Source organism: Mustela lutreola, chromosome 11, assembly GCF_030435805.1.
Source record: "Mustela lutreola isolate mMusLut2 chromosome 11, mMusLut2.pri, whole genome shotgun sequence".
Taxonomy (NCBI): Eukaryota; Metazoa; Chordata; class Mammalia; order Carnivora; family Mustelidae; genus Mustela; species Mustela lutreola.
The window spans coordinates 16,144,114-16,164,291 of NC_081300.1; the positions used below are offsets into that span (position 1 = coordinate 16,144,114).

At 49.3% G+C, this 20,178-nt stretch overlaps 1 protein-coding gene across 3 annotated transcripts in view; it reads left to right on the forward strand.

Annotated features, from left to right (window-relative positions):
• The window catches only part of CCBE1 (collagen and calcium binding EGF domains 1), a 226,822-nt gene that overhangs the window by 201,753 nt on the left and 4,891 nt on the right, over positions 1 to 20,178 (forward strand). For 2 of the 3 annotated variants that reach the window (XM_059140387.1, XM_059140385.1), the window contains 5 exons: positions 6,611 to 6,714; positions 12,169 to 12,289; positions 17,949 to 18,088; positions 18,188 to 18,223; positions 18,925 to 18,960. In XM_059140387.1, coding sequence (XP_058996370.1) covers positions 6,611 to 6,714; positions 12,169 to 12,289; positions 17,949 to 18,088; positions 18,188 to 18,223; positions 18,925 to 18,960 — 437 coding nt within the window. Of the gene's footprint in view, positions 1 to 6,610; positions 6,715 to 12,168; positions 12,290 to 17,948; positions 18,089 to 18,170; positions 18,224 to 18,924; positions 18,961 to 20,178 lie in introns of all 3 variants that reach the window. The other variant, XM_059140386.1, reaches the window with a different exon arrangement.

Here is a 20,178-nt window from a genome sequence, read left to right on the forward strand (position 1 = left end):
AAGATGACCTATTTTCTCCCGACCGTTCATTACAGCCTTTCCCCATTGCGTTCTACAGAGCTCGGGGTCTTGTGAGCTGCAAATAAACCTTCCTTCCTTCCTTTCTTTCTTTTTTTTTTTTTTTAAAGACTTTATCCATTCATCTGACGGAGAGAGAGCTCAGGTAGACAGAGTGGCAGGCAGAGAGAAGCAGAAGCAGCCTCCCCGCAGAGCGGGAAGCCCAATGTGGGACTTGATCCCAGTACTCTGGACAATAACCTGAGCTGAAGGCAGACGTTTAACGACTGAGTCACCCAGGTGCCCAAGCCTTCCTTTCTTTAGAAGCATCTGCGTTCAGATGTTTGGGGAAGAACACGTTACTATCCCCACTTAGGGGTACATGGGCCAAGTGCATGAATGGCTCAGAGAGACTGCCTTTTTCAAAGATGTTAATTTTGATTAAGCCTGAAATTCCCCCCAAATTATTTTCTTAAGAAAGGCCTATAAACATCTCACAGACAAGAGTGCCCTGAAAAATACAGTTTGGAAAGTTCTAATGTATTAACCTCAAAGGCCTGAGCTCTGGGGTTGAACATGGTAGATCGTCTGGTTGGCTTTCGGGCAAAGATGTCTTCATCGCCAGATGAAGCAGCCGTAGTCCAGAGGGAAGCCATTTGCTACGAATTGCAGAGCCTCTGATGAACAAAAACAGGGCAGGGGTCCTCCATCCTGCCACACGGAGAGACCGTTTGTTCCTGTTTCCAGTGGCTTCAGTGGGAGACGTCTGTCTAATTAGCAAGAACCGCCTGGTGCTTCTACCGCCAAGCTTTATTGTCGCACAAAACTCATTTACAGATGAGCCTAGGCTGCAAATTCCCTTTCTCCTCTCTCTCTCCAGCCTCCTCTTCATAGAACAGCTACAAACAGTTTAAAAAACAAAACAAAGCCAAAGCTGAAACAGCACTGTCTGTTGGCTCACACTGCACACCCTCCCTTCCCGGGCCGCTGACAGCAGCATTAGAAAAAGAATTTCTCCGTATTTTTCAGTTACCGGTGTCTATTGAGTTCACCACACACGCACATGGGATGAGCATTTGGTTTTAGTGTTTTGCTAAGAAAAACATTCCAACCCCAGTAACCAAGGACATCAGGAGGGAAGGGACAGAGAGGAGGAATCCAGACCCGTCGATAAAATTATGAGCAAGGACAGGCATGTCGTAGGCCGTGAGTGTGAGAGTCTTAACCCGAGTGATGAGCCCCCCAGAAGGTGGGGGGTTGCTTTGATGGTGCTGGCAACAAAAGCAAGCACCCTGGACACGTTGCTTTGACAGGGATGCCCTGGAACATTCCATAGGCTGGGGGCTAGGAGAGCTGGCCGCAGGAGCAGCTCCAGTACTGACCATGGAGCGTGGCTGGGCAGGTTCCGGGCCCCCGCTGCCTGCTCTGCAGACAGTGCAGGAGTGTCAGACCGTGTGAGCTCTGCAGACCCTCTAGCCCTCCCATGTTCCTTCCAGAATGTGGTGGGGTATAGCGTGAGTCACCTAAGCCTGACCAGTCCCAGCACTGCCCTCATTTCTTTGTCCTTCATCTAAGTGAGCCCCAAGGCTCCAAGAACTAGTTGATGCCCAGCTTCAACAGCTAAGCCGAGAACGTTCCTTACTGTATCTAGCAGATGAATCAGGACCAGGCAGATACTCAACTCAGCAACCGGAGAAGTCAGGGGCCAGGCAAGGCAGCTAAGCAGCTTCGTCTGTTTTGGATGGATTAATAAACCTAATATTTCATCGTGGTTATTTTTTTGATGAAGAGATAATGATGATTGAATGTGAACACATGGGACCTAAAACCTCCCCCCCCTTTTTTTTAAACTTTGCATTGTCTAATGTCTGTGACGTTATAGTCCGAGGAATTTAAAATCAAACACAGCCTCAGCTCGCTGTTAGAGAGAGCAGTGGGGGGTAAAAGGTTGCAGCGCACACGCAGGCCTGGCGGCACGAGCCCCCGGCTACCCGGCCAGAACGGCGCGCTCGGTCGCTTGCTTGCTTTGAAATTATGTAGCCGGAGCCCGTGTAGACACCCGAGGGAGTCTGTGCAGCACTGATGGGGAGACAAATTAGGGACACATTGGCTCCATGGTAATGAGCTTACTGCCCTGTTTTTCAACTTCTGTTTACTTTCTGATAGAGCAACCATGACCCTCCAGCAGTTCAAAGCGTCAGGGACAGCCAGGTGTTTCATGTAATTTTCAAGATCTGCTAATCCATAGATCAGTGGTTCTCCACCCGGGAAGCTTTAAAAATTGCTGATACTGTTCCCTGGCTGCAGCCCCCAGGTGGGTGGGGTGCGACATAATGGGATTTTTTTTTTTTTAACCTCCGCCCTCTCCCCCGCTTCATATGGGGGAGTTATAATGGACCACCGGCATTGAGAACTGCCGGCCAGGGCACAGTCCTCCACGGTCAGGCTCCAAGAACAAACAAACTCTGTTCATTGGTGACATTGCTCATGTGCAAGGTGTTGGGAATATCCTTTAGTTTCTGGACTTATTGAAATATTATTAATATGGTATCTGAGGAATTCTTTTTCTAATGCTGTGGGGTGCCTAGCCTGCTCGGCATTAGTAAAAATTAGAGCTCTATGCCCCCATGTGGCTAATGAATGATAATGCACCTTTAAAATCTGATCTGGTGGGAGCAGAGTGTTGATGAGTAAATCCTTCACTTAAGGTGAGTGTGGTCACAGTTTGAGATGCTCGGTGATCGCGGCATGAATTGCTAGGACTGAAAACATGCAGGATCAGAGATGTCTTCCCAGATTTCTAAATGAATTATTAACGTAGCGTACACGAGATTCTTTTAGCTCCACGTTTGATATTACTGTAGACAAATTGCAGGATAAATGAGCCCCAATTCAGAACAGATCGCATGTTCCAGGCCTGCACACACAATTTATCCTAGAGCTGTCTGAGAGCTCTTTCCAGAGGATGATGTAAAGCCCTATCCCACATCTGTTATTTTGTAAAATTCAATACCCCCAACAATAACACTTACGGAGCACTTGTCATGTACTGGGCACTGTCCTAGGAACTTACAGGTCTGTCTTCCTTGCTATCATGGCAGTCACCCAGGTGATAAGTGCCTTTGTCATTTTACTGTTGGAGGAACATGCCCAGAAGCTGTGGCTTCCAACCTAAAGGATACTAAGTGACAACATCAGGATTTAAGCACCAATCATCTGACTCCCCCAGAGCCTCTGCTCCCTGCTACCCTATTGCTCTGTGTCTACAGAACCAACACAGTTCATCTTGATGTCTGTGTTCCAAAGATTACACAAAGTGATGAAGAACAGACCAGGCGTTCTCAGGTCATAGTCCCGCCGCAAAGCTTACTCCCTGGGGGAGTGCTGGCTGAGCACACGTGTGCTTCAGCGTCCCATGGAGGGCTTTGACAGATCTGTGCACTCGGCCCCAGTCCCAGGATTTCAGATTTTTGGCAACAGGTGCCTGGGCAGTGACGGTGCTGCTCCTGGAGTCTGCCTCCCAGAGAGCACTCAGGGACCCTGAACAGAACACCCCATAGCCAGCTCGCTGCCCTCCTCCACAATGCTGGATTCAGGACCTGCAAGCCCCCAGCCTGTGCACACAGGCCTCTGGAGGAACTAGAGCAAGTTACTTTCCTTATCTATAAAGGAGATTGAACCCAAAATACATCCATGCTAATATTCCATGATCTAAATGAAGTAGAGTCTAGAACCTGGTAGGGAGGTTTATTCTAATCATGAATATCTCAGGTTGCATTCATCACACCCACACTTAGAAATTCAGCTGAGTATATAGTATAGTATATTTCTGAGAATATAGAAATAGGAAGATGGGCTTCTAACTCGTGTTCATGATGGCCTGGCTCTGCCAGCGGGGCTAGTTCCTTACAGAGGTCGGTCGCAAATTGTCAAGCAGGTGTCCTCATCTGTTTTTTGCATTCTCAGTGCCTCACGTGGCCTGGCAAATAGCAGATGCTCCATGGGTGGATGAGCGGGGGAATGAGGAGGGATGGACGTGCGGATGGACGCACAGACAAGTGGATGAGCGAGAGAGGTGGGTTACGGGACGGGATTGTATAAATCGACCAATAGATAGGACGGAATGGAGGAACGCTAGGTTGGCCGAGGTGGACGTCCTCCAGCCATCCTTCAGCGCTGACAAACCTAGTCAGCCTGGAGCCAGGGTCCCCTATTTATGCGGGGGTCCACTGCTCCCTGCCATCAGCACAACCAGAGTTGGTGGGGCTGTCGGTCTTCCCCGCCTAGTGAGCTCTGCATGGAAACGTCCTCCTGTCGCTCAGTTATGTTGGCAACGGATCCTCACAGGAGCCCAGGCTCTGTGGGCAAGTAGGACTGTTTGGCACACCACACAGGGACAAAGGGCCCAGAGGAGATTGCCTGATGTGTAGAAACGGTGTTGGACTCAGATTCAGGGAACCGCAACTCTAAACCCACATCAGTCAACTTGTGAGATGACTTTCAGGTACCAATGTCCATTTCCCCTCATTCTGTTCGTGTTAATTACTCTCCTTCAAGACTTCTGGGATTCTCCGGCAAAAGCAAAGCGAAGGGCTGGGTAGGTCTGAAGCCTGGGCCCGGCACTGGCTCCCATATATTACTGGCAGGTGGCATGGCCGCTGTCCCACAGGCAAGACCTTCATTTAACCCTCACAGTCACCCTCCGCTACAGGAATTATTCTTCCGTGTTATGGTTGAGGAAATTGGGGCTTGTCGAGGTCGGATAACTTGCCCGAGACTCCTGAGCTAGTCATGCCAGAGCTGGGCTGCACAGCGGGGACAACAGCCCCTGGGAAACCACGCTCTTAACCAACCCAGTTGACCTCCTCTGAGCAGAGACCTTCCCCAGCCTCATAGCTCAGTGTTACACAGCTGCGGGGGGAGTCAGTGCGACTCCCCGAGTGTACCTGCTGACCGCGCTGTCGGTGGGGAGCCCCCGACCGGACAGCCAGCCCAGGAAGCGGGGAGGAGCAAGGCGGTCACGTTACCTGGCTTACGTAGGTGGATTTAGAGACGGCCGCGCCCTGTAGATCCACGTGCTCTTTCCAGCCACTCGAAACCTGCGCTGTAGGTTGACTGGCCGACCCAGTTGCTTACGGTAACTTAAAGATGGAGCCTGCTTTTCCCGCTCAAACCTGCTGGCTTGAGAAGTGTGTTCCCAGCACGGGTACTCCAAGGCTCGGGCCTCCCGTGACATGCAGTGATGAGGTGTGGCGGGTGAGCCCCGCAACGTGCTGCAGGTAAATAGAGATTTCAGTCGCCAAGTTGCCCCCAGACCCTCTTCCCTCCCAAAGAACAGAAACACTGCTCACCACATAGGTCACCAGGCAGGGGACTAGCACCATAGGAGAAACCAGCCGGGCCACGTGAGGAAGGTTCATGAGAGCATGAATGCCCAACTCGCCTACCCGTTCGCTGGCTCTGCCACAGACCGTCTCCAGCTGGGTGACTTCAAGGACAGAAAGGCATCCTGTCCGTTCTGGAGGCTACAAGTCTGAGACCAAGGCGTCGGCAGGGTTGGTGCCTTCTGAGGGCCGTGCGGGACAATCTGTCCTGTGCCCCTCCCTGCTTCTGGGGCCTTCGCCAGTGATCTTTGGCCCTCCTTGGCTCCTGCCCTATTGCCTGATCTCTGCCCTCATCTTCATGCGGTGGCCGCCCTGGGTGCGCATCTAGGTCCTGATGTCTCCTTTTTCTACGAACACCAGTCCCGCTGACTGTGGTCCCACCTGCAACAGTAGGACTTCGTCTTGTCACATCAGCCACGACCCTATTTCTGAATAAGGTCATATTCTGAGGTCCTAGGGGTTAGGGCTTCAACCTACGAATTTTGGCAGAACAGTTCAACCTGCGACGCTCTGCCTCACACGTAGCGCATGCCCTCCTTGTGAGCTCCCTGCAGGTCCAGGTCTTAGGTGGCTTGACCTCCGGGGCCGGCAGCCACTCCGCAGGTTAGCATAGAGACCCCCGCCGTCGGAGCGGACACGAGGTGAGTGCGGCCTGAGGTCAGGACCACAGTGTCTCTGTAGAGAGAGGACAGGCTTTGCGGAATGTCAGACCTGGGTCTCGATCGTTGATAGGTTTCTGTGAATTGGGACCACAGAGAGGGCTTCCCAGAAGAGGGGGAATAAGAAAAGCACAAGTCAAGGAGGACAGGATGTGGCTTAGAGGGACGTTGCTCGGCTGTCCCCAGCTGCATTTCAGACAGCATGGTGAATGCTGGCCTTCAGATGGAGGAGAATAAATCATGTCAGGTTGGGAGATCACACTTCCTGAAAAGCACTGACAAAAGGGCAGTAGTTTCCATGTTTACTCCTGCAAGAGGACAATACTGGGGTGCCTGACTGGCAACAGCTGAAGCCAGAGTAGGGGGAGCCAGAGGCGGGGGGGGAGGGGGCTGCCTCCATCTCCCCCCTGACCCAGGTGTGCGGCCAATGACCCGAGAACTGGCAAATCACAAGCCTCCCTCCCTCCCTCCCTCCCTCGGCCCATTGTCCACGCGTCCTCCGCAGGGACTGCCATTTGCGAGGCTGGCTGTAGCCTCCTGAGCCCACCCAAGCCCTGTCCCCTCCCGCAGGGCACAACGAGAAGTCCGAGAACGCAGTGGAGGCCGGAAGCTGCTGTGCCACGTGCAAGGAGTTCCACCAGATGAAGCAGACGGTGCTGCAGCTGAAGCAGAAGGTACGTGCCATCGTGTTCGAGCCGGGCCCCGCAGGAAGAGGACTTGACAGAGAGGAAAGGGAAGAACAGTGAGAAACAGTAAGACAACGAGTTGTCGCCCACGATCTCCGTGAACGTTCAGGAAGGTCGCTGCCAGCTGGGTTGGGACTGAGACTTTGCTCCGACGGTCCACCCTCAGAGCTGCTGTGCAAAGGGCAACACGCCCATGAAGGCAAGAAAGCGATCAGTTAGGTCACTGTGAAGCGGGGCTCGAGGTGGGGGGCGCATGGCAGGGGTGTAAGGAGGTTGAGCTAGGACTGTTGAAACCCTGCGTAAAAGGAAGGTCCAGACACACGGTCCTGAGGCCGACTTTCGCAGTTCTGTCTCATCTAACATTCTGGTTCGGTTTTACAACGAGAACACCCTGTCTGTAAACATCCGTAAGCGGACGGCGAATTTCCGTAGCGGCTCTCTTTTTCACATTGGAAAGCCGCCGTTTGGGTGCCTCGTGTCAACAAGAATGAGGGCTGAGTCACTTTCTAAAAGGCTCCCACGCATGCCGCAGAGACTATCAGATTTCTAGTAACATTGTTATGCTGTGAGTAATGCCCCCGTGACGGATCTGGGGACCTGATTTCTTGAGCAACCGTCCTGGCCCTGGCTCAGTGGTATTTATGATCCCTCAGTTCTCCAAAATCCCGCTTGTGCTGAGAATCATAGGGGTTTGTTTGTTTAATTGCTTCTGCCCGAGGCTCTTAGCACATCAAGGAGATGTATGTAATCTGTTTAACTTTGTTACTCCAAAGGGCAAAGGGTAAGCATAAGACAATATGGCTTTCCATGTTCCACAAACACACACGCAGCCCTTCGTGAGAACCACAGCTACCAGGGAAATAAGCTGATCCATAGGCAGAGAAGGGCAGTGGCTTTGCTGATCTTTCGTTTGTTGTTGGCGAAGATCTGTCCATGTATCCTGTACACGATCCGAAGCAGTCTGTGATCCAGTAATCGGGAGATCAGGCAGAACACTCTGTAAGTGCAGCACATAAACACATCCCACACATCCCCTCGGTTAAACTTGGATTGATGTCACCATTTATTGAGCAAATCCAAAAACGGGTCCAGGGAAGAAGTAAGTTCACATTTCATAGGCCAGAGGATTAGGGCTCGGGGGAGGCAGTTGCTTAGTATCTTAAGACCTAAGGCAGCTCTCTGCTTCCTCTCCTGGACGGTTGAAAATCCAGGAGCTATAGGGAAGCTTTTTCCAGCCTGGAGGATCGTCAGAATAGTGCAGTGCCACTAAATCCCACAGGTTGTTTGGAAATGCAGTTGCTGATCAGTATCTGGCTTTCCTGTCCTAGAACCCACCACCTTGAAAGACTGCTGTAGAGCTCCAAACCATCCAGTAGCAAGTACTTCTTAGTACTCCAGTAACTCATGTAGTGACTCTCACGCACTTAGTACTCCAGTAACTCTCACGTACTTAGGACTCATGCAGTAACTCACACACTTAGTACTCCAGTAACTCTCATGAGGTTAACTCCCATGTAGTTAATACTCCAGAAATGAGTATGTGGTAACTCTCACACACTTAGTACTCCAGTAACTCATGCAGTAACTCAGACTGAAATTGGTCCACCTCATCCTGAATTCTGCAAACGCATCGTTGCAAGTCTGAGCTAATACTGGCATTTAAAGAACATCATGATGAGCAACTCACTTCTAAAGGCATCTGTAAGCATGTGTTGCATTCTGTAGTTGATAGAGGAGTCTTACATCCAGGATCTCATTTAATTCCCAGCGTGACCCTGTAAGAAAGATACAGGTATCCTCAGAGAAGTCAAGTCACTGCCCAAGAGGCAGGCCACGCTTCTGCCCCTGTGCAGGGGACAGGATTGTCTATTGGATTTTAACTTCATCTCACTAGGACAGATGCCCTCTGTTCTTTGGAAAGAATGTAGGACATCTACCCAAATACACTTTGGCCAAGAAGTAGGTACCGGGTGACCTGGACCATGGCCAACCCCATGGTAGAACATGGTAGGCAAACATACTGAATTGTGCTATGAGTATAGTCAGTAAAATCCCAACTGTGAGGAACTCAACAGTTCCAGAACCCCCATGGGTTCCTTGATGGGTAAATTGTAAGGAAAAGAAAGGTAGAGCAGTGACCTGCAGATTAAAAGAAATTTTAAAAACCTGTTATTTTTGTAGAATGACCAGGACTAAACCAGAGTGTGTGGGCATGCATGGTTAGGTTATTTTTAACTTATTTTTAAAACACAGGAAGTCATTAAAATCACGATAGCGGTTACTTTTGGCAGGGGGAGGGGTACAGGAAGGATGAGACTGTGATTGGGTCAGAGCGCATGGAGGGTGACTTCTGGTGAGTGGCTAAGATCCGTCTTTTGACTTAGGTTTCATTGAAAAGATGCATGCCTTATACTCATTTGCTAGGATATAGATTTGTGGGGTTTCCAGATTCTGCGCTTTCATTTTCTGATAAAAAGTTTTTAAAAACTGTATGCAGATGACCCTTTGGGGGGTGGGGGGCAGTGTTTATGCTAGAAAGAGAGATTTGGGAATAAGTAAAATATCCGTCATTTACTTCGTAAAGAGGGCACCAGGCCTGTCAGTGGGGTGGATGTCTGAGGAAGCAGCCAGTTTCCAGAAAGCCCCTTGGGCTCCTGCTGCATGGACTTTTTGATTGGGGGGGTGGGGGGCGACTGCAGAGCATGACTGATGACTCAGGAAGGGTTTATTGAGCATCTACTATGCAGTCCACTGACTGGGAGATGAGGGGAATACAGGCAGTGCGGAATCAAGCCCTGCCTGCATCAGCTGTCTTATCTGGGCAGTCAGGCCCGCAGTGTGAGTCCACCAACAGCTGCCACGTGGCGGGGAGCAGACAGAGCCTCCAAAGTTAGAGGTCAGTGCAGGTTCGGAGGCCTATGCCCACCTGCGTCCCACCGTCTGCCTTTGCACATTGTAGCACCGCCGTTAGGGCCAGGCAAATAAATGGCTTCTCAGTCGTTTGTGACCTCCTCTGCTACCTTGATCGAGCTGCTCTGCAGAAGGGCCCTTCTCAGGACACCGGGAAGCCTGAGCCATACCGCAGTGACTGGAGTCACTGCATCGCTGGCAGCGCTGAGGGAGGCAGCTCGCTGTGGTGTCGGGAACACAGATTCCAGGGCCACATAAGCTAAGTTTACATCTTAGCCCCGCTACCTGCTGGATGTATGACCCTAGGGAAGTGACTTAACGTCTCCGTGCCTCCCCTGGATTAAAAGGGGAGGACAATATTATCTCTGTTTTCGTGACCATCAAATGAATTAACATTTATAAAGGACTTGAGACAGTGTTTGCTACTTAGAGCTTTGTAAATGCTTACCAATCAACATTTTTTTAAAGATTTATTTGAGGGATGCCTGGGTGGCTCAGTTGACGGCTGCCTTCAGCTCAGGTCATGATCCCAGGGTCCTGGGATCGAGTCCCGCATTGGGCTTCTTTCTCAGCCAGGAGCCTGCTTCTCCCTCTGCCTCCTGCTCCCCCTGGCTGTGTTTGTGCACATGCTCGCGCTCGCTCTCGCTCTCTCTGACAAATACATAAATAAAATATTTATAAGTAAATAAATATTTACTTGAGAGCATGAGCATGGGGGGAGGGGCAGAGGGAGAGACCCTCAAGCAGACACCCCACTGAGCGCAGAGCCTCATGCGGGTCCCAGTCTCATGACCCTGAGATCACGACCTGAGCTGAAACCAAGAGTCAGAGGCTTAACTAACTGAGCCCCTCAAGAGCCCCTAAATAACATTAATTATATGCATAATGTTAATTATATATGCTTACGAAGTGCTTCACAGCAGCACCTGGCTGATTCTTACCAACAGCTCTATGAGGTAGATGCTTTACTACGAAGGTTAATATGAGATAATGATATTCATGATTCCAGCGACTGGAGTCCAGGCTAACGTAGACTCTTCCTACATTACTATGACCTTCGCAAACACCTGCGTCCCACCAGCCCACCCTCTGCTGTGTTTGTGCAGCAAAGTCAAGCCAAGGACCCTGGACATCTGCCTCCAAAACACTAGCACCTTGACTTTCCACGCATCCCGCTGATGCATCGCATTGGGGAACTGAGGGGAACCGGGCTGTAACCACCCAGCAGGAGGTCAGACGGGAAGCGGAGACATTTACTGGATCACCTCATGGCTTTTCCTGGAGAGCAAAGGGAGCTGATCCCTTTGCTTGAACTCTCAGATCTAAAGACGGCTATGGGGCGTCAGAGCACTCCAAGGCTAGGGAGGAGCTCTGCCACACTATTTCTCCTGAAATCTCTTGCTCTCTGGGCACAGGGTTTCCAAGCAGGGCCTCCTCCAGGAGGATACAGGGACAGATTGTAACATGTTCCAGAAAATCTCAGATACTTGGTTTCTATGGGCCTCCAGGATCCAGAGTAAGCCTTCTGGAGAGGTTAGCTATGATCCCATAAGTGTGCCTTTCTCCCCCTGACTTTGCCCTGCCAAATTAGCTTCCTGGAAGACAGAGACTCGAACTACCAGAGACTCGAACTACCACTCACTATGTTCCACTTACTATGTTCCAGGTCCTGTGCTGGACATCTAACCTACATTTCCCATTAAATCCCCACAGCCCTGAAGGTGGCTGGTGATGTTCTCTTTATTGGTAACCAACTGTAGGTTTGTAGCATTCAGTTCTCCCAGAAGGTCTCATGGATTCACACAGCTTACCTGACCTCAAGGACCATGAAGGTCATCTGTCTGGGTGGCCCCTCTGGCTTCCCCTAGAGTGAGCTGCTCATGACCTAGGATAGAAAGCGAAGAGGAAGCCTCCATGATACATTTTATGCCCCCATTTCAGAAGTTACCCCCCGTCACTTCCGCCATTTTCCAGTTATTGGAGGTGAGTAAGTACAGCCCACCCTCAGAGGGTGGAAGTTAGGCACCACCTTTTGAAGGTAGGAGTGTCCAAAACTTTGCAGACCTGTTTTTCCATCCTGGGCACTGTTGGCCACTTGTTCCCGAACACCTGAGTGTGTAGGTGAACCGCAGGCCACCTTCTCGGTCCTGGCCCCCAAGGCTGAGGCGCCGTGACTTGATCGCCATTGTCGCCTTATAACCAAGCACAGGGCCTGGCACATAGTAGGTACTAAATAAAGTAACAAATGGAATGTCTGAAACAGGTCAATTCTATCAGTTTGGTAATAATGAGTCAGTGATGATATCTAGACTATCTAGAGCCTGTCCAGGTTTATCCACTAATCAGCCAAGGGATCTCCCTCAAGTCATGTTCACTGGAAGGCCTCTGGATTTGGAAGCAGACCCCCAGACCCCTTTGAGGACGGAGGGGAACGACCACCAGAAGGACTGGCAGCCCCCGCAAACACACAGATGCGACCGTCTTCCTGGCCTGGAGCCATCACTTCCTGACCAGAGATCCTCTTCTTCACAGATCGCCCTGCTCCCCAGCAGCGCTGCCGACCTGGGCAAGTACATCACGGGCAACAAAGTGCTGGCCTCAAACGCCCACCTCCCGGGACCTCCTGGGCTGCCTGGGGGCCAGGGCCCTCCTGGTGAGTGGGGAGGAGGGCGGAGGAGGGGGCCGGAGCCACGAGCCGCGGCCTTCCGGAAGCCACCCTGGGTGGGGGCCGGCCCAGGTTCAGACTGTGAGGGTGAGGGCAGCGGCGGGAGTCGGGGGAGCTCTCAGCCCCCTGTCATGAGAAGCCTGGGGGCACTGGGTCCTCGAGCCTGAGAAAGCCTCCTACCCGGGAGAAATCGAGAAGAAGAAGGTCATTGTCCTGGGCTTGGGTAAGATTCTTAGAGATAATCTTCAGTTACGGAGAAACAAAATGAAGACTTAATTTTGAGTGTTAATGTGCAAAAACAGAATTGGGTGAGGAACCCACGGGGGCACGTCAGCCGGCCGTAACCCCCACGGCCACCCCCGTCCCCTCCCTGCTACTCCTCAGCCTTTCTTCGTCCTTCCCCTATTTGTGAACACACGCACATCTGTGTTTCTTTATATGTTTACGTGTGTGCGTGTGTGCGTGTGTGTGTGTGTGTGTGTTTGCATCGATCTATTTTTCTTCAGTCAACTTTACTGAGATACAAGTATACACAGTAACACGTACCATTCTAATCAGTCCAACAAGTTCTGAAGAAAATAAACATGCCCCATCAGGCGCTTACTTACCACTACCCTACATCAAGATACAGAATATTTTTATCACCCCAAAAAGTTCCTTTGAGCCCCTTTGCAATCTACCCCCCTGTCCCCAACTGTAGGCAACCACTGACCTGCTTTCTATCACTAGTTTTTTCTGTTCTAGAACTTCAGAGCACTGGAATCTCATCACGGTGTGCTGCTTGCCTGGCTTCTCGCATGCAGCATTTTGCTTTAGGCATCCACCATCATCACTTGAAGACAATCCCAAATGTCCCATTTTTCCATTAGGAAGTACACAATGAGAACTTTATTTTTCTTTTTAACAAATGTTTGGGAGGGGTTTTCTATATTTTATTTTTATGAGAAAAAGAGAGAGAAAGAGCACAAGCACACAAGGAGGGTATGTGACAGGAAGAGGGAGAAGCAGACTCCCTGCCAAGCTGGGACACCCCCCGCCCCAATGTGGGACTCGATCCCAGGACCCTGGAATCATGACCTGAGGTGAAGGCAGACACTCAGCTGACTAAACCACCCAGGCACCCTACAATGAGAACTTTAAAAAATAGTTACATGATGTTTTCTATTTTATGAGGAGTCCCTCCACAGATAAGATAGATCAACAGAATCTTATCCACACCAATAAAGGAAATGATGTCAGTGTGAGCAGATGAGTCTAAAACACAGACTGCCTTTTCCCTGATTGTCATTGCCTGGTAGTGTGCTAGGTGTTATGAGTGACCTCCTGGCCTTCCAGTGAGAAAGACAAGAAACAAAGAGCAAAAGCAAATAGAAGAAAACAGTATCTGCTTGCCCCTAAGTAAGTGAAAAGAAGCTTCCTGCTGCGGGAGCTTACGGAAGGGAGAGACCACAGTGATGGTCCGCAGGGATCCCAGGACCTGGGTCGGACCTGGACATGGAAGAGTGGGACAGTTTGTTCAAGCAGGAAGAATATGGACAGATTTGAGACCGAAAGTTCACCAACAACAAAGGCTCCAAATTCTTTCCAGACTATTTATTTCTTCTCTTTTTCACTTATATCTTAATCTCGTTTCTGCCAAACACAGGTGCCCTGGGTCTCAGTCTATACAGGGAACAAGGACTGGTCCAGGACCTTGGTTTATCCTCTTGCTCATGCCCTTGGCCTGAGGTCCTCTGGGACAAGTGGAGTTTTCTCCAGCCCCTCCCACAAGCAGCCTCTTGCTGTTCCTAAGTAGATGTGGGTTTCCTTGCAGATTGATCCCAACTCGGAGTTCCCACCCTTCTCTAAGAGTGTGTTCTTGCTCTGCTTCCCGAGAGGAAGTTCATCTCCAGGCCAGTCTACAAATCACTCCAACAAGGACAGATGAAGGAGAAACAAGGGTGCCATTGGCTGACTGTCTTTTTAATGAACGACTTGCTAGCTTTCCTTTCCAATTCTGCCGTCTGGTTTCTAACAGTTTGAGCTGTCCAGGGTCCTTGATGGAGCAGGGAGTAACAGAGGACTAACTTCAGCAATGGACTGGGTCCTTACTTTGTCCTCCAAGCCTTTCTTTCTCTCTCCTACTTCCAGCATCAGTTTGCAATATCCTCCATTGAGCTGTACTGGGGCAGCTAGAGACATAAATCACGTTTCTCTTACCCATAAGTAAAAGTCCAGTCCCAGGGCTTATGATGAATCACAGACTGGAGTGTCAGCAAGGGAAACCACACAGGGTTGGAATCCTTTGTCTTTGGCGGGGAGGGGGTGGCCGCTGCTCCCCGACCCCCACTGTTATGCATGAGAGGTTGCCATTCGCCCATCCAAGCCCCACATCCCAAGGACACTTGATACACAGTGATCTCTGAAGTTCATTGATTGTGTAGATAAAAGCAAAACGTTACCTCTGGCCTGTCCTTGTGCTACTGGAGGTGAAGTATTTTTTAATTATAGGAGGAATCTGGTCCCCTTCCCAGATACACTTTTTCAGGATGTGCCTGGAACCAGCGTTGAGAGTCAGGGTGTGAAACATGTTTGGAGAGAACACTGACTGCCTTTAACTTTGGCCTAATTATGCTGTGAGCTAGAAGAAGACTTCCCCAAATATGAAAAATCGGAAGTTTTTGTTTCTTTGATTTGTTCTGTTTTCCGATGCCTGAAGATTATTGCATCCAGTTGCTGTGTTTTGTCACTAGTAGGAGCTAGCTCGGGATTTTCAACAAGTATGACTGTATGCATTTCAAATAGACATTGCTGGTGAACGATTCTAGCACAGCAATCAGCCCACCGTCTTCACTCTGCTCACTTGATGTGAAACGTTTCCTAAAGAGTGTGTATGCACTTGGGAGTCTGCAAGTGTGTGGACAATTAAGACATAGCCCACACCCTCACAGGGTCAACAGGCGAAAACAGGTTAAAACTCACGTTGTTCCATATGCAAAAGAATGAAGTTGGACCCTTCTCGTGAACCATATATAAAAATTTTCTCAAAATATACTGAAGATCCAAATGTAAGATCTGAAACTATAGAATTCCTAGAAGAAAGCATAGGAGAAAAGCCTCATGGTGTTGGATTTGGCAAGGATTTCTTGGGTATTTCTTTTGTCACCAATGTACAGGTGACAAAAGCAAAAATAGACAAGGGGACTACATCAGACTTAAAAACTGTGCAACAAAGGATATAAACAGCAGAGTGAAAGACATTCTACAGAGGGGAGAAAATATTTGCAAATCATTTATCTGATAAAGGGTTAATATCCAGAATAGGAAAATTTAAAAAAAAAAAAAAAACCTACAACTCCTCAATAAAAAATAACCTCAATATAAAAGTAAGCAGTGTGGTTATGGACATTGGGGAGGGTATGTGCTATGGTGAGTGCTGTGAAGTGTGTAAACCTGGCGATTCACAGACCTGTACCCTGGGGGATAAAAATATATATTTATATAATAAATAAATAAAATATAAAAATAAGCAAAGCAAAGGTGCCTGGGTGGCTCTGTCATTAAGCTTCTACATTTGGCTCAGGTCATGATTCCAAGGGTCCTGGGATTGAGCCCCACATCAGGCTCCCTGCTCGGTGGGAAGCCTGCTTCTCCCTCTCTCACTCCCCCTGCTTGTGTTCCTTCTCTTGCTGTGTCTCTCTGTCAAATAAATAAATAAAATCTTAAAAAAAAAAAAAAAAAAAGCAAAGGACTTGAATAAACATTTCTCCAGAGATGGTATACAAATGGCCAACAAGCGCGTGAAAAGACACTCAATACCACTCGTCATAGAGAGATGCAAACTCAGCAAGGCATCATTTCACGTCCGTCAGGAGAGCCACTGTCAAGAAAAGAACAGGGGGCGCCTGGGTGGCTCAGTGGGTTAAGCCTCTGCCTTCAGCTCAGGTCATGATCCCAGCATCATGGGATCAAGCCCCATATCAGGCTCCCTGCTTGGCAGGAAGCCTGCTTCTCCCTCTCTCACTCCCCCTGCTTGTATTCCCTCTCCCGCTGTGTCTTTCTCTGTCAAATAAATAAATAAAACTTTAAAAAATAAAAAAGAACAGGACAGGTGTTGGTGGGGATGTGGAGAAAAGGGACCCCTTGCACCATGTTGGTTGGAAAACAAACTGGTGTAGCCACTGCGGAAAACAGGGTGGAGGTTCCTCAAAAAATTACAAGTGATATTAATATGACCCAGCATTCCACACGTGGGTATAATATCCGAAAGAATCAAAAGCAAAATTTCAAAGAGATGTTTGCATACTGTACGCCAAGCTACCTGCATCCCGCAGAGGATGCGTGGGTAAACCAAAGGTGGTATATACAACAGGGGAATATCATTCAGCCTTAAAAGGAAGGAAAGCCCTGTTGCACGCTGTAACACGGATGATCTTTGAGGACGTTCTGCTAAGTGAAGTGAGCCAGTCCCAAGAGACGAATCCCATAGGATTCTACTAGTAAGTCATCGAAGCAGTCAGGTTCATAGAGACAGGAAGTAGAGTGGTGCTTGCCAGCGGCTGGGGGAAGGGAGATGAGGACTTGTTGTTCAGTAGGTACAGAGCTTTAGCTTTGCAGGATAAAAAGGTTCCAGAGATCTGTTGCACCAGCAAGGTCAATGTCCTTAACTCTACTAACCTGTCCACCTTAAAGTAGGTAAAATAACCACCTGTGTGTGTCATTTACTACAATGAAGAAAAGAATTCTCCTGGCACTCACCCCCCTTCCCCCGCCCCCTGCCCCCTGCTGACATTCAGGGCCTAAGGCCGAAGCGAATGTCCTGAGGTCTGCACCCAGGTGCTGCCCCACAACTTAACAGCCACGCCAGAGAGACTGTTTCCAACTCTCCGTGTGCGTAGGTGAAGGTAGGTGAGGCCTGTAGGTCAGTCCCCCGTCAGCCTCCATGATCAGTATGGACACGCGCCGGCCCTCAGACAGCCACAAAAGCAGCCCTACGGCTTGATCCTAAACTCCAAATACCCCCAGTGCTCTGTCACATTAGGCTGCAGAAAAGAAATAAAAACAAAACCCACCATGTCTACAGGGACCTGGCCGGTGACACAGGTGAAGAAAGGGGCAGCCTGTGAGCAGCGGGGAGTAACCAAACCATTGTGCCAATGGCAAGATAGTGGTCCAGGCTTTAGTTCTTCCCATCTTCAAACAGATGCCAGAAATCCAGATTTCTGTAGGAAATCTCCCAGTTTTTAAGATGTCAGGAAATTCAGAGAAGAACGGTACCCGTAAACAACTACCTAAACCTGTATGGAGTGTGCATGTTGTGTATATGTGTGTATGGATACAGTTATATACATCTATATTTGATGTACAGCTAATGTATATATTCATATCTAATATATACACAGAGACATTGTATAGTATTGTGGTACACAATGAAGTAAGCTGTTAATTCTCTTACAGAGAAGGGGTGTCGAGATGTTTTTGGAGAAATGTGGTCTACAACGATTATAGAAGGATGGAGAATTCTGATCATGTTAAGTTTAAAATGCCTGTAGAGACGTCAGAAGGCAGATGGCAGATCGCAAGGAGACATGGCTGCAAAGAGCTCCCCGACACCCAGAGCCCCTGTCCTCATGGGATGTAGATCTAACGAGCTCTTTTTTGATTACAGGTTCACCGGGACCAAAAGGAAGCCCAGGCTTCCCCGGTGTCCCAGGACCTCCCGGGCAACCTGGCCCACGGGGCTCGATGGGACCCATGGGACCATCTCCTGATCTGTCCCACATTAAGCAAGGCCGGAGGGGCCCCGTGGTCAGTATTTTATCAGAGATCCACTTACTGCTTCTGGGGACAACACGTTCTTTTCCCATGCGTTTTCCTTCTATTGAACTAGATCCTTTTGTCTTGCAGGGCCCACCAGGTGCACCAGGAAGAGACGGCTCTAAGGTCAGTCTTCCGAGTGGTCCTTATAGCCCAGGTTTTCCCAATTACAACCTACTGGGCAGGCATCGAGTAAAGCCTGAGCACTGTTTCCTCTCCCCAGTTCGCACGTTGCAAAATTGAGACACTCTTTTTCCTCCAAGCTAGAAAGAAAATCTAAGATGCAAACAAATGTAATTAAAAAAGAAAAACCCAAAAACCACCCCTAAGAATGAGCACCCCTATACATTTTACACAAGCCCCGTGCAGCAGGGGTCTTTCTCTTGGGCCGGTGCTCCTCAGCAGGGCTGTGTGGTGTGTTCCCACACCTTTGACGTGTTTACGTCAAGAACAGGAAAAGCTCCCGTCTCTGCAAGTGGGTGCATTCAGTTCCTGGGCTGCCTGCGTCTCACCCCACAAATAAGTCAGCGTGCGTTACTCTAGAAAGTTGATGAGATATTGCACACTGTTGCCTGGAAATACAAGCATTCCTCTTGTCAGGTCTGGTTTGAAAATCCATGGCCCCAGGGGAAATCTGAATGAGAGACTCTTGACCCCAGCAGTTCTGTTCAAACAAAGGGTCCCTTAAGTCCAGCTTCAAGCTTCCATTTGTTTCTGATAGAAAATACTTGTTTATGTAGGGCAGTAGTGATGGCGGGGATCTCCATGGAGCCTGGGGGAGGCATCCCACGTGGTCCACAAAGCTAATGTGACCTTTCTGCTTGCAGGGAGAGAGAGGAGCTCCTGGACCCAGAGGGTCGCCAGTGAGTAGCACTATCTGCCCCCCTCCCTCCGGTAATGTCCTCAGGGATGTAGCTCTGATGAGCCTGTTGAGTTGGCCAACAGCCAGCCCCTTCCAGCCAGTACTCAGCCTACCCAAGGGGAACTTAGGGGTGAGGAGGAGAATCTCAGAGGACTTTAAGAGCTGGTTGTGATTTTCTTTTTAATTTGTTTTCTGGGTTTTTTCTTTTTCTTTTAACATGGCTAGTCTTTATGTGGAAGATCTTCTCTTAAGATTTAAATATATATATATATATATGCTATGAGTCTACTTCCGAGTATGTCCTAAAACATCAGACAGGGCTCTCCTAACTCTGAACACTTACGAGTTTAGCCACCGCTGCAACTCAAGCAGATCCGATGACCAGCTCTTCCCCCCCAAAAAAAAAAAAAAAGCAGAGACCTGCACGGCTTCTTGGGCCCGTTGAGAATAAATTGGCTTGGATACACGTTGGTGTCTGGGAGATTAAAAAATGAACCTTAGTAGTAACCAAAGCATGGGAAATTCAAGCAACTCCATTGCTTTTGAAAAGATCAGTGTCCTTTCTGAAGACAGACAGCCTCGGCTTAGATGAAGGCGGTCTGGGCTCTCACCCAGCCCTTCCACGGATGAGCCATCAGATCCTGGCCATCCTTAGCACCCCTGGGCATCTCTCTGTCCACTCACCTGTGCCATGGCAAGTGTAATCTGAGCTTCCACCCTTGAAAGGAGCATCAGTTATATCAAAACACTGTCTACCTGTAAGTGCTTTACAGATGGAGTCGCTGTTTCAAAGGTGGTAGCTACAGCATCAGAGGCCACAGGCAATAAAGATGTTTACTGCAAGCCACTAACAAGCCCTGACCTTGCCCGTTCATGCGTTATTTTTTTTTTTAAAGATTTTATTTATTTATTTGACAGAGAGAAATCACAAGTAGATGGAGAGGCAGACAGAGAGAGAGAGGGAAGCAGGCTCTCCGCTGAGCAGAGAGCCCGATGCGGGACTCGATCCCAGGACTCTGAGATCATGACCTGAGCCGAAGGCAGCGGCTTAACCCACTGAGCCACCCAGGCGCCCCTCATGCGTTATTTTGACGTGCCCCGCACGGTGCTACGTAGAAGTCAAGGGTTAACAAATGCCATACAATGCTAAAAAATGTTCAATCCATAGAAAAATTAGGAAGGCCTTAGACCTTTCCTGGTCAATAGGGAATGGATGTCT